Source organism: Pelecanus crispus, chromosome 1, assembly GCF_030463565.1.
Source record: "Pelecanus crispus isolate bPelCri1 chromosome 1, bPelCri1.pri, whole genome shotgun sequence".
Lineage (NCBI taxonomy): Eukaryota > Metazoa > Chordata > Aves > Pelecaniformes > Pelecanidae > Pelecanus > Pelecanus crispus.
Window position 1 is genome coordinate 52,558,850 of NC_134643.1, and position 13,995 is coordinate 52,572,844.

General features: G+C 38.6%; 1 protein-coding gene across 3 annotated transcripts in view; it reads left to right on the top strand.

Annotated features, from left to right (window-relative positions):
- VEZT (vezatin, adherens junctions transmembrane protein) overlaps positions 1-13,995 on the top strand; it is a 59,340-nt gene that overhangs the window by 17,066 nt on the left and 28,279 nt on the right. For 2 of the 3 annotated variants that reach the window (XM_075705042.1, XM_075705036.1), the window contains exons 3-5: positions 6,763-6,852; positions 9,319-9,494; positions 12,321-12,596. In XM_075705042.1, the coding sequence (XP_075561157.1) occupies positions 6,763-6,852; positions 9,319-9,494; positions 12,321-12,596 (542 nt within the window). Of the gene's footprint in view, positions 1-6,762; positions 6,853-9,318; positions 9,495-12,320; positions 12,597-13,995 lie in introns of those variants that run through there. The other variant, XM_075705048.1, reaches the window with a different exon arrangement.

Consider the following 13,995-nt stretch of genomic DNA (forward strand, 5'->3'; position numbering starts at 1 on the left):
TTAAAATTATGCTTGATAATTTGGCTCATTAACACCTACTGTGGCCTACACGTTTTTTGTTTTCCTTATTAAAAATAAATGGTATTTTACCATTATTGGTAGTGTACAAGCAATGTGACTCAGATGAGGAGCTGTAGTGTGGGCGAGGAAATTCCTCTTTTGAGGGAGCTAATGTAGGAATCTCTTTGCAACAAGTATATTGAAAATTCAGTAGTCAGTCTGTCTTCTCCTTAGCACCTAGATGGAGCATGCAAAGAGCAGTTATTTTCTGCCTACCTCTTTCACTTCCACAGTGGAGAGTGCGGTTTTTTGTGGACATGCTCCAGCTATGTGCTAAGCCAGGAGGAAAAGGAGGCCTCCATGCAGACCTCTCTGTCCTGGCCACTGCAGGCTGAGGTGGGCAGTGCCTTACAGGTAAGAACCCAAACCAAGCATTCATGGGTTGATGTATTGCCTCTGAAGAATTACCATTTCGTTCTCCTCTCTCCCCACCATCTCCAGTAGCTTCCATCTTTGTGCACCTTAGTTCGTCTGTTTCTTGCCCACTCTGGCTTTTAACCTTCCACTGGAGCTCAGTTTTCCTGTTGTTCATTCCTGGTTTATATCTCTTCAGCTATCTTCAAATCAGAAGTTCACGACCCCTTCCCTCTCATTTGTAAGCTCTGCTGCTTCCCTGCTCCACCATGTTCCATCCTCCCAATTAGCTGGCAGTGAACTCGGGACAGCATCCTATTTTTCCCAAACACAGGCAATATGAGTGGCCCTGAGATCTCCAGAACGTCTCCCTGCAGATTGTGGTGGATGGAAGATCATATGGCAAATGAGGGGATCTGATGCTTTTCTTAGGATCTTTTCTCAAATAGTGCCATCTTGTCGTATATCTGCTACTCAGTTCTCAAGATGCTTCAAGGAATTAGCCAAGTAATAGTCACAGTTAGTTAGGCTTTATTTCAACAAAGTTTTTTCACTTTTGTGCATTTCCCTCTTGTAAGGTTGGAAGTATTTTTTTCTTGTGGGATTTTTAGTCTGTTCTGCTATGTGTAGGATCTTAGGTGGGGTAGGATTCAGAGATGTATGAATTGATGTGGATAACACTGGTCAGTTTTTTTCTGATCAGGGGAAGAATGTGTGGGTTTTTAAACGTTTGTAGTGTGTACTTGCAAGGACTGACATGCCCAGTCTTTGAAGTGGAAATTTAGAAGTTGCAGTGTGAAGCTTATTCATCTAGCAGTATTCAGAGAAGTGTTGGTATGTCATATTTTCATATAGTGATACTTGTTTCAACCACTCTCTGTATAGACTCTGTAAACGTCCTCACACACTCATTAGTCCATTTGAAAAGACGGTAATAAAACATGAAACATTTTGCTCTGGTCTTCAGTCCTGTTGGAGTCTATCTTCATGCACAGGTTGGCCATAGTTTGTGTTTACCTGCTGGGCGGGTGCACTGTGCACTTTGCTTCACAGCCTCGATCCACAGTTTCTGAGACTTGTAGTCCTATGGAAGTGTGTCATGTCTCCCTTCTTCTTTCATGCCCCACTTCCTGATCAAAGATGACCACGTATATAAGATACAGGGTACATATACCTTGAGCAGACCTGTGAGTACCACTGCATGCCTAGCGCATGGATTAGACAGAGCCTGTAAAAAATAATCATACTATCATTGTAATCCTTAAGTTTTGTACTGTTCAGCTGTGCTCTTGCAGAGCTTGCAGTTTTTCAGAGAGCTCAGCGATCATGTAGACAAAAACTACCAGGCAGCTTCATACAGAACTCCAGTCTCATATACTGAGGATTTGTGAGCCTAAGAAACAGCTTAACTGAGGGGAGAAAGAGAAGTGATACTTGTAGTGTCCCCATGCTTCATTGGCTGGTTTCGCTAATGTAAGATTATTTTAAATTTAATGATTAAATTGATTTCTAGTTACTGCTGATGTGGATAGCTACTACATTTGTAATAATGATTGCTTCTATCAGTGGTCACAAGGCAAGGCTGAATTTAATTCAGGGTTTAACTCGCAATTTGTTGTACTTTAATTTAAACTACCTTTAAAAGGATTCATGGAAATATTAGGTCCACTACCCTTACTTTTCAGAATTGTCAGCTGGCACTTACCATAGCCCTCAAGAAACCGCCTGAAAATGTATTTTCCCTTTAAAGCTATTGGCAGTTCTGTAGTGCATTTACATTGAAGATACTTATTCTGGCTTAGTGCAGGAAGACTTTAATTAAACCACTGTTAATTGAAAATTAGGGTGACATATTTCATTGGCTGGTTATCTGTTCGTTACTATGAAGTAATGCATGGACTATCGCTTGTTAGCTGCATTACTTTATTTTTCATAATTACTTTTGTGGAAGTCAGTAAAGCAGTATGATGCTGTGTTCATGTACATGATTTCCACCAAATTTAATACAAAAGTGCTGTGGGGTTAAGAACCTCACAAGTATTAAGATATACTGCTTTTAAAAGTCTCAAGTAGTCTGGTTTTTTCCCTCCCTTCCCCTCAAGCATTTTAAACTTAATTTTACTGTGTTGGGAGCAAGTCCTCCAGTATTGTGTCAGATGTAGAAGTAATTTGTCATGGTTTGCCTTGCAACTTGAAGGGAGTGGGTGTGTGAAGATGGGCTGTCCATTTCTTTCAAACACTAGGATGACATTCACATTGTCTCATCTCCGTCTAGACAGTAGTGGAAATAAGGAAGAGACCTGTGTGTAATTTCTAGTGATAAAACGTCATAGGTTCTTACTGCTGCTGTTCCAGTATCAGTTTGGGAACATTAACACTTCTCTTTTGTAAACTGATGTCAGAAGGTCTGGTTTTGTAATTTGATTTCTGTGTCCCATTGTGGTGGGGTGTCTTAAAAGAAAAGAGAGTGAGGGAGAGGCAGCTGGCCACACGTTTAAGGAAGTAGACTGGATTTAGGAGGATCCGAGGCTTTGTTGCAACTTTTGCATGACATACAGTCAAATCATTTACGTTCCCATCCAATCATTTCCTCATTTTTACATGAGACTGTTATGACTTCCCTTCTCTTGGCCTTCGCTGGCCTAGTCTACTGAAATTATAAAATGTCTGGGAAACAAGTGGTTTCTGAGTTCTGAATATGTACCTAGCCACAATCCTAATATAAAATGATCTTAGTTGAGGCTTAGTGTAATGCAAAGTATAATCACAGGGAGTAGATGATGTTCCATGCTGAGTGATGCATAGTATGTGTGTATCATTTTCCTTCTGTTCTGAAAAACAAATTTACAAATGCCTTAAACACTTTATTAAAATAAAAATAGAAAAGCTGCAGTACTGCTTTGTCTTTGAGTTGAGATTGTTTATTCCTCTTGTATTCAGTCAAGTAGGATCCCTGTGCAGATACAATCTGGTGACATGTAGCAAGATTTTGGCAAAGCAAAGATCTAGTTTGGGATCTTCAGAGACTGGAAAAACAAATCTGGAAAAAAAAGAGGTTCCTAGTGACTAATACAAACGTTACTGCTGTGTCTTGCTGTCCTGCCAAGCAGAGCATATAGTTCAGGCTTAATGAAAGGTAGAGGCATCAGCTGAATTTGAAACACATCTTTAATAGTGCTCTGTGTGTGTGGTTTTGGTGTTTGGTTTTGTTTTTTTTTTTAATTGGAATATGGTCTTAATGAACATTGAGCTGAAAATCTGTAAAGGTGCTTCAAGGTTGTGTTCTGAGGGCTGATGAAATGCCAAGCTCCCGTCTGAGGGAGTATAGAGATGTGATTTAGAATGGTAATTATAGGTGCAGTGTTCCTGGCTGCACCAATCTCTGGAGAAAGTTACAGCTAAAGTTCTGGTCTCATGATCACTTGATACTCAAAACCACTGTTTGCAAGAGCTCCTAGACCTGTTTTCTGGAATTAAATCCTATTTGGGTAATTCTGCTTGATCTTTAAGGAATGTATTTCTTCCCATTTACATTTTTCCTTTCTCACTCATTTTCCTAGACTGCTGTGCATATCTGAATGTTTAAATTGATTATACTGTCACACCTTATCCCATCTTAGATGTGATAATATTTCAACACTAGAACAGGGCTGGTGCTGGAGGCAGCTACTGAGGATTGTGTTGGGGCTAGCCCTCAGTAGCTGTGCAGGTGATCTGATGTGGAAGCGCAGAGGGACCAGTCCTTTGCCTTTGTCTAGGGCTCCCACCCACTTAATGCTAGCTCTGGGGAGCTGGAAAGTATTTAATATATAGCATTACCTTCTTTCTGAAGTGCACAGAATTGAAAGGTGCCAATGTGAATGATGATATTTTAGATACCTGCTAGTTTGCCATTTCAGGTTCATCCTGTACAAAAAAGAAATAGTCTTTAGAATTTTATTTTAGATTCAAATGAATGTACCTAAAACGTGCGTGTCCTATGCTATTTTTTTTAAATGTTAGGAGTTATGTATCTTTGTTATTCAGTTTACACAGAGTTTCACTGAGTGGTGTTCTAAAGTTGTAAGAATACTCCAGAAGCATTGGCAACATGACCTGACTTGTGTGTTGATGAAAGTTGTTTTACTTGTCAGTAACACTCCCAATGGGAACACAAACTGTGAGACACTATGCCCAGGATCTGAATAATGCAACGTGTTACTGTACTCTACTGGGTCACAGCCCAAGACAGTGGGTTGTCTTGTTTTGTGTTTTCAAGCACTGACATGCCTGTTGAGTATTTATGCAAGCTCAGATATTTATTTTTAAACTAAAACACGGAAAATAAACCAAAAGATTACTTATGTAGCACATTAGTATGGGATTTTTTTCAGTAATTCCACAGTCTAGTTTAGTCAGCTGGTAGCAGTTTAAAATTACCCTTGGTGTAGATTTAAATGTTCATCATAAAAACCCAAAGACTTATGAAGGCTAAGCAGTTAAAAATGGTAGGCTCCAAGAGGCATAATTTTTAATAGTAAATGGACAATTCTTTCTGTACTCTGCTTTCAAAGTACTGGGAAAAGTACTTCTGAATGAAGTATCTGTCTGCAGCTCAAATGCAGAGCAAGAACCTTTGTTTATTTAATGTAAATTTTCTACAAATTGTAATTGGAAAAATTTGTTTTATTTTGTACCACTTTACAAGAAACCTGGAGGATAATCTAGTGCTGCAGTTTGACACTCTTCTCCTCTTCCAACTTATGTCAGTGCCCTTGAGCAACATCAAAATACAATCGTGTGGATTTATTCCATAGTCCGAGAAGTGTGGATTGCTGGGATAGCTCTTCCTAATAAGCCACGATGGTGTCTGTGTATTGGGAAGAGCTATCATTATGAAACCCCTATTGTTGGTTTGCCTCTCCACTGACCTAAAAACACTTCCTTTTGGCATAGCTCTGCAATTCTAACTGTACACAGAAAGACTGAGGCATACATAAAGAAAAACTTGAGTTAGGTTACCTAAATGGACACCAAAGCAAGTTATTCCAAAAATTGTTGAAGCATAAGGGCTTTAGGGTGACAATTTCTGATGTTACTCAAAGCTGTTCTGCCCTGGCTTGTTGCATCAAACTTGCGTGACACTGCCTTTTAGAGGGCTGTCAGGCTGATCACAGGGTGAACCACAAAGCTCCAAGCTCCTGTTGCTTGGTTTTACTCTTCTATTTCCCACTTTATAGTTGGGGGGGGATGAGAAAAAAACCAAAGGGGGGGGGGGGGGAGAAAAAAAAACAAAACAAGAGGGAGAAACAGAAGAAGCTGATTTAATGCAGACACCCTTTATACATTAAACTATTATAATCTGTTTGGTTTGGGGCTTTTTTAAATTTTGAAACAGTATGCCACAAAATGTAAGTGCTCCACAATTAATTTGTTTTGGCATACACTTCGATCGATTGTATTACATGTCAGCAGTCTGAAGATTAAGAGGCAGGGCCTCAGAATTCATGAAATATATGTAAGTAAATATTTTGAAAAATGCTTCCTGTCAGCTGAGTCTGAGGAAATTAGATGTACAGTGTGTGTCAAAAACTCCATTTTTTTTCATTGAATGGCTGCAGAATGAAGAAAAATCATGCATCTATTTAATTATAATCTTTCATGCATCATATTTTAAGAAAGTACATGAGTAAAATCTGTGATGACCAAGAGGGAGTCCCTCTAATTAGTGGTGTTCAAAGTTATGTTTACAGCTCAGATGAAAGTGTGGATTTAGGTTGCGTGGGAAGCCGCATGGAGACAAAATACCTGATAGCACACACTGGTTGGGACAGGGAGTTTCTGGGACAGTTCCTCTTCTTACAGTCACGCTTCCCTGTCTCTGTTCACAATTCCTCCAGACCCTTGTCCTCAGGCTGCGGTGGTCTGCCAAGGAGAGGTTGTTCCTCTCCTAGTCTTTTACTTTTCTTCAGTCCCTGTCAGCCACTTAACTTCACTAGTTTTTTTTTTATCCTCAAGGAGAGGGCAAGTCTTTCATATCGATGCGGTAGCTGCCAACTTGAGATCCACCTAATTCTAGCTGTAGTTATTTTTAACAGTACAACATAACAATCCATTATGCTCCAAATAGGTGGGGTTACTGAAAGCTTTATTTCATGCTCTTGTGTACAGGCAAACTGACGGGAAGCAGATGTTCCCTTAGCATACTCTGAAGTTAGGCCAAACACAGTAAGCGAAACTTCCTTACAGGTACTTGGGTCTGAGTTAACAAGAAAAGCAAATGCAGAAATAAAGGAACTGTCTGTTGTTATTTATTTATTTTTGGCTTCAGGGATTTTTTTTAATTGGAGTAATTTCTGTTCTCTTCAGCAAGGCATCCTGTCAAAACTAGTTGAGTTCTTTAGAAGTTGGTTTCCTTTTCCACAATATAAGAAAAACGATGACATACTTCACCGACTGGTAAGTGATCACTTTCCCCCCCCCCACCCCATTTCCTTTCCTAATCCACAAGTCTTCCTCTCCTCTGTACCTCATCCTCTGAGCTCCATCTTTGGTCTGTACTGTTGAGTTTGGTTCTAACAGTTTTACTTCTTCAGATAATATCGATTCTGGTTTTCAGAGTTACTGTGCCAGGCAAATTTGGCACACAGGAACAGGAAAAATATCAGTAGCCAGCTCGAAGATGTTAAAAACATGGAAGAGAAATTAAAATAAAATGTGTGAGAAATTAAAGAAATTCTTGAAAGCTGAAAGGAGTTAACCTACAGTGTAGCTACCCCATTTGGTGGAAGGCAGCCTGGAGACACTGACTCCATATGTTGCAGCCTAGCGCCTTGCAGACACAGCTCAAGACAGAATGCTCTAGAGCTTCATCTGAATATTGCTTCACCCTCTGTTTCAGCTTGTTAGCTCAGGCCCAGCACCACTGCAGTGCAGCTGGACTACCCCTGGACCCATCCTGGCCTATTTGTTTCTTCGCTGCTCTCCACAGTGCTTCTGCGTTTGGGCAAAGCGAAGCAACTTAAGGCACGTCTGTTTATAAAGTTTCAGAACAGTGGTACGCATTAAGAGCAGACGACATCGGTGTAGCGGTCTGGCTGTAGGGTGAGGCAAGAACAGTTCTCTGTACTGCCTATGTGCTCTCATCTCGGCAGTTCAGAAGCAGATTGGGTGTCTATCTGCCTCACCAGAATTTGTTTTCTCCTCCTCCTGGAGCCTGCAGGAACTTTTAGGGCCCAAGTCAGCCTGTGTGGGGTAGACCTGGAGGGTGATAATTCTACCCCAGATAGTTAAAAATAGTTTTATGCTGCCTTTACACCTGTTCTCTGCAACGCCACTTTCTAGCCTGGGCTTGTCCAAGATCTGCTTTAACTTGCATCCAGCTGCCTCAGGTTCCTACTCTGGCTTGCAAATGTCACATTAGTCAGACTGTTCCAGAATCTAAAAGTTAGAATTTTGATTTACTTTTCCCCACTATGATACAAGGATGATATCTTCAAATGTAGCTTCAAAAAAAAAAAAAAATTGAGCAACATGAGAAGTTAGGGGTTTCCATTCTCAGACAGTTCTGCTGAGTCCAATTGCTATCTCTTCTCCCTTATCTCAAAAGGACAAAATTTCCTCTGAAACCTCTCATTAGTGATCTTTGGTTGTCTTCTTTCTTCCTCCCTCTTCCCCTATGAATCAAAGGTATTATCTTCACAGCTTTTTTTAGTCTTACTTTCTTGAGATGGAGACACAACCAAAGAATAGGGAAAACATGTTTCGCCTGCTGCATGCTACAGTAGGGTACTGAAATGACACAGGATGCGTTGGAGGAGGGCAGAGTTTCCTCTCACACACGGTCCTGAAACGAATGTTTTCTATTAAGAGTAGAATGCAAGTTATCACTAATGACATATGGAATTAAACTTTTGACTACCTATCTTATGGTTTCCTAAATAATCTCATTCTGTCAATGACAGAACTAAACAGATTTTGTACTGTGAAATGTCATACTTCTGTTAACAACTTCTATTAGAGGGGTTTACAGAAATATTCTCCTTTCCCTCCTGTAATCTAGCTAGATGCAAAGATGCACGTGTTCAGTGTTTGTTGGGGTTTGTTACAACATTCTTAACTTGAAGTGTTTTGTAATTATAATTTGGGGCAGTATGCAAATTAAAATTTCAGGGGGCTTCTCTGTTGGATATTTTTGTGTTCAAGAGCTGTGTTTTTGTCTTGAAGAGCTATAGCTGTAGGGAAAAAAATAGCAAATGCTTATCATGGCATCAAATCCACAAGTAAGTAACTCCCTGAAGTTTGCCTGGAGTTTAGCAAGTGTGAGGTCTTCAGAGTCCCATGTTGTTTCATGTTGGGATTGAGTTCCCTTGGGAAAGGCACAGAATCCTGCAGGAGAGGACTTCACTGCCTTGACTGGGGGCTTGAGTCCAGTGCATTGACCCTACTGTTATTAAATGTCCACAGATGACTTTTTTGTAATATCTCTCTTTCTAATTTTTGTTTGTTTGTTAATGACGTAAATTATGTCATGACATTTTTTTTTTTAAAAAAAAGTGTTTGCTGTTTTATTAATGATCTTCTAATAGATATAGTACCTCTCTGATTCTTGCACAAATATATTGGCATAATCTGTGGCATGTTTCCAGGTAGTGTTACTATCTAGGTCAGATCACAAAATCAGTGCAATGCATCCTGCAAGTCTGAACTGTTAGGTAGTATGCGAGTTTCTAAAGTTAAGCAAGTTGACTAAAAATGAAGTAGCTACTTGTGATATACCTGAAACATTGCTGTAGTCTTTGGGGATGGATTGTTGTCAGTAAAGTGAAGAGTGTCTGGGTTTTTTCCTTGTTCTGCTAACTTAATTTTAAGAATTTGCATATTCTTTATTAATGTCAGTTTTTTCTCTTGCCCGTTTGTGGTAAGGATGTTGGATTTCGATTTGACACGCTCCGTACCATCCTGCAACAGGAAGTTCTGCTGCAGGAGGATGTGGAACTGATTGAGTTCCTTGACCCCAGTATCCTGTCTGCAGGGCAGTGTAAGCAACAGGAAAACGGACAGCTTCCAACGCTACGCTCCCTAGCAACGCCTAATATTTGGTATTGTATAGAGAATATCTACCACTATATTAATGAGAAACAAGCAAAAAATATATTGTGTGTTCTTTATATAAAATGCAGCAATAAAGTAACTACTTTTTTTCTCAGGTCTTTGAGTCTTTGGTCCAGTAGTCCCCAAATTTTTGTATAAGCATGTTTTTTTCCTCAGGCGCTTTATTTGAAAGAGTGAGTTTTAATCTGAGAAAGCTACATGAACATGAATGGATACTTCCAAACCCTAATATGTGCTATAAGGAAGAACTAACACAGTTGATTAATTCATTAATTTCTGAAGCTATACAATGGTGATTTTCATAAATGAGACATGATTGTGAAGACTGAACTGAAAAGTGTTTTCTTTGCTGTGGTCTTCATAAAATATGTTGGGGGTGTGTATGCAATTAATTTTCAGACGTAGAATACCAGAATAACAAACTAAAAAATGTTTAAATAAGATGCATTCAAGTCAGCAGAGGCTGGTGAAATTCACCCTAGAATACTGAAGGAGCTAGCTCCAGCAGTGTCTGATCAGCTGCCACCTATATTTGAAAAATAACAAGGATGGTGGGTGTTCTGAGAGAGTGACTTGCTCAGAAATGGACAGGAATCAGTAGATAAAAATATCTCATAACACAGCCCAGTGCTGTTTTCATGCATATGTTAGGAAAATAGATGAAATTATTATAAAGCCACAGCAGGTTTAAAAACTCCAACTGTTTAAGTTGTAACATGTCATTATTGATGCTCTCTGTCAAACGAGAACTTTTGAACCAGATCTTCCCAGTGGTTTGTCCTGGTCCTAGCACTATTCATTGTTTCTTTAACTGTTCAGATGATAAAGTACACTTAGAAAATTTGTGAATATTGCTCAACTTACAGATGACACCAAGTTTGTAAGTGTTTTGGCAGAATGGATTTCAAAAGTAGCTTGGAGAAATATCTTGAAATCAATAGAAAAGTCAATAAAGACAAAAGTGTAATGTTACACTTGGGAAGGAAAAATCAAACTAAAAAACACAAAGTGGTGAGTAATTGTGTAGGCAGTACTACTTCAGACAAGGATCTGCACATTATTGCAGAGCATAAATTGAATGTGTCAGCAAATTATTCAAAAAATGGCAAATCTTATCCTGGTGTCCTTGTTATATGCAGGGCACAGGGGTTTACTTTCCTGTCTGTTTCCCTAAGCCTTGTATTAGACTACAGCATCTGGTTTTTGGATGCTACACTTGGAGAGGCATAGGTAATTTAGAGACAGTCCAGAGCAGAACAAGAAGCATAATGAGTTTAGAAAATGTAATCTTTCAGAAACTAAATTAGAGTGTGCTGGGATTGTTTGGCCAAAATGGAGAAAATTGAGGTGGGCTGGAACAGTGTTACAATGTGTAGAAGGTAGTTAATAAGAAGCTGGAGATCAGTTCTTGTTTATTCTGTTCAGAAAAGGGAAGGATACGAGGAAAAATAATGCGATTAATTTGCCCATGATTCAGACTGGACTTGGGGGAAATCTTTTGAACTCTAAGGATACTTACAAGTTGGAATAGCTGCCTGGGTGAGTTGTAGAGTCTCCATTTTCTTCTTCAGTTTGTCCATGATAATCTGGATTAACCAGAAACTGAAAATGGACAAAAGTGAGCTCTTAAATCCCTTCCAGTCTTTCATTGTTGCGATACCTTTTTTGTGTGTGTGATTTTTTTTTTTTTTTTTTTTTTTTTTTTTTTAATGTGCCAAGGAAGTTATAGTCTGTGTGTGCCCCTTTTCAAGTCAATTACATATCTGGAGTATTTTAACCCTGGGCCTTTAGTGAAACCTATCAGTAGCCCTGAAGAGTTAACACTTATAAAGCGTGTTGAAATATGACCACAAAACTGTCCAGAAAATAGAAACCCAGAGATCATGTCTTATTTTAGAAATGGCAAAATATTTCTTGTGAATACTTCCAAAACTAAATACAGGATATGCAGCTTGAAGGGCTGAAGAAGGTGTATATTTTTCTTTCAAAAAGTTCTGAAAAAATAAAAGTTGTTATGCACCTTGAAGCCCATATCCCATCCATCTCTGTGAAGACTGTCATAATTTTACAAAACTGCAACTATATATGAAACACAGTATATTTTCTAGCAGTTACTTACTTTTGTTGAATTTTTCTAGATGAAAATAACAGCTTTATGAAGTTTTTAAAATGTCCTTGAGAAATAACTGAACTGAGATACTAGTAACTCTGTTCTTTAAGGATTTTCAAAAGCTGTCAAATTATTTAAAATTATTATTCAAGCCATCTTTATAAAGATGTGTTAAAAACTAGTGGTGTGTTGGTGTCCAAGTTAAATGAGTCAGAATCTGGAAAAAATAAAGCTGGCATTAGTTGAGAGTTTTGTTACCAAAAGAAACATGCCCTTCCCTACTGTACTCTTGAACCTGGAAGTACAGATATTCCAGTTCCTACCCACCCTGGCTTATAATGCTGAGTAGTCAGGTTTTTTTCTTTTTCTATTTTCTTTTCTCTCTCTCTCTCTCTTTTTTTTTTTTTTGAAGTCTTATGTGTAAGAGAAGCTGACCTTTCACAGTGGTACATTATTCTTTTATTTGTGCCATAAAAAAGCCGGATAAATGTTTCCTTAGAGTATACTGACCAAGTAATATCATGTATGTATACATCTAAATCTGCCACTAGCAGTAGTTTTTGGCGTTTACAGCTCCCTTCAGAACCTACATAAAAGCCCCGTAATAAGATATCGTAATCTCAAATGTAACTGAAAGCTTCATGATTTTCCCACTTGTTTGACCTCGGGAATCTGTGGTTGATGATACTTTCTCTGTTTGCAGGGATGTCTCGCTGTTACTTGCCTTTGTAAGTGCAGTCCTTATGCTTCCTTCATGGTGGAAGGAATCATCGTGGCTGCTGTGGGGACTAGTTCTGCTTGTCTACGCAGTCTTTCGAGTGTGGGGCACATGGAGGACAGCCAAGCTGCAAATGTCCCTGCGAAAATACTGTATCCAGCTGGAAGAAACAGTGGCGAATAGCCGAGCTTTTACTAATCTCGTGAGGAAAGCTCTACGACTCATTCAAGAGACTGAAGTAATTTCCAGAGGATTTACCCTGTGAGTCTATATTTCACTTTATTTAATACACAGACCCATTCAAGCCAGATGTCTTCTAAAATTGTCTTGTTACAGTCTCCCATAACAAGTGAAATTACTGAACAACATAATACTTAAAGCTAAAAGTATGAATTCTAATAACTCAATGTTAAAACCCTGCATCCTGAAGGAGACTTAAGTATCACAAAAGTCGTATGCATTTGAAATCTCCTGCTATGCTAGCAATGAAATACATGAAGAAATGGATTTTGAACCAACTTAGCTAACTATTTTGGGGAGTCATTTAGAAGGTTGGTTGGTTGAGGGATTTTGTATCTTATATTACCGAATCTATGTAAATAAACTGACCTGCAGATAATCATTCATATTTTAGATTAATATTTTAGAAAACAAGATGACACAAAAACCATTCTATTCTTATTTAACAAATAACAGTCTGAAGTAATGAGAACACAGCAATCAGCAAAGACCATCAAAGGTCATTTCCCACCTCAAATAAAGTTTACATTACTGTTTTTTCTTGCATACAGTTGTTGAGATGTTTAGATTCTTAAATCATTTACTGCTGAATTTGGCTCTCATCCACTTAAGGGATATGAAAGTGTTCCTGGTTATTTAGCTCTTGTAGCTATTTGGTAATTTTTGCTTTTTTGCCATGTTAAAGGACATCAGAACATGTTCAGTGTATGCAATGATTCCAAAGCCAACAGGCCTGTTTCTGTGCACTCTCATTGCCATGTATGCTTTTTCCTTGTAACGGCCTATGGTTAGATACCTACCTGTGCCAGTTAGACTTAAGGTTAAAGGAGGTGGGAAATGCCAACAGCTAAAATCCAGTCGACTTCTTTCTAAAAACAATAAAAAATTCCTTTGTGTGCACCAAGAATTTGTTTGTTCATGCCAAACCAACTGTTCTGTGCTCAGGCACATGTTTTTACATGCAAGCTTGAAACTGTAGACTTAACATTTTGAATTAATTTTCTAGCTTGAGATACCTTCAGTATGCTTCACTGAAGAAATGTTTCATTCTCCCTTTGGAATGCATAAGCATGTCTTCAGTCTGCCTAGCTATGTGTTTTGTTTTGGTTTTTTGCTGAAGAAGCATATAGTTAAGCAACAGGCAGTCTTATCTTTGCAAACGGGTTCTTAAAAGAAATTATTGTTAGGGCTTGTCTAAATTACAGATGAGAAAAACATTTGGATTTTTTCCTAAGTTTAAGCAAACGAACTTGTGGTCAATGTCTAAATTGCTGGTGCCTTGTTCTTTTACTACATATCTTAGATAACAGATTAACAAAAACCAGACTGGTCTTTAAGCTGATGCTTGATCTAATAGCCTCTTTACTTAAAACTTTGGCAAGCTTTTCAAAAGACTTTGGAGTATGGATGGAGTGGGAGA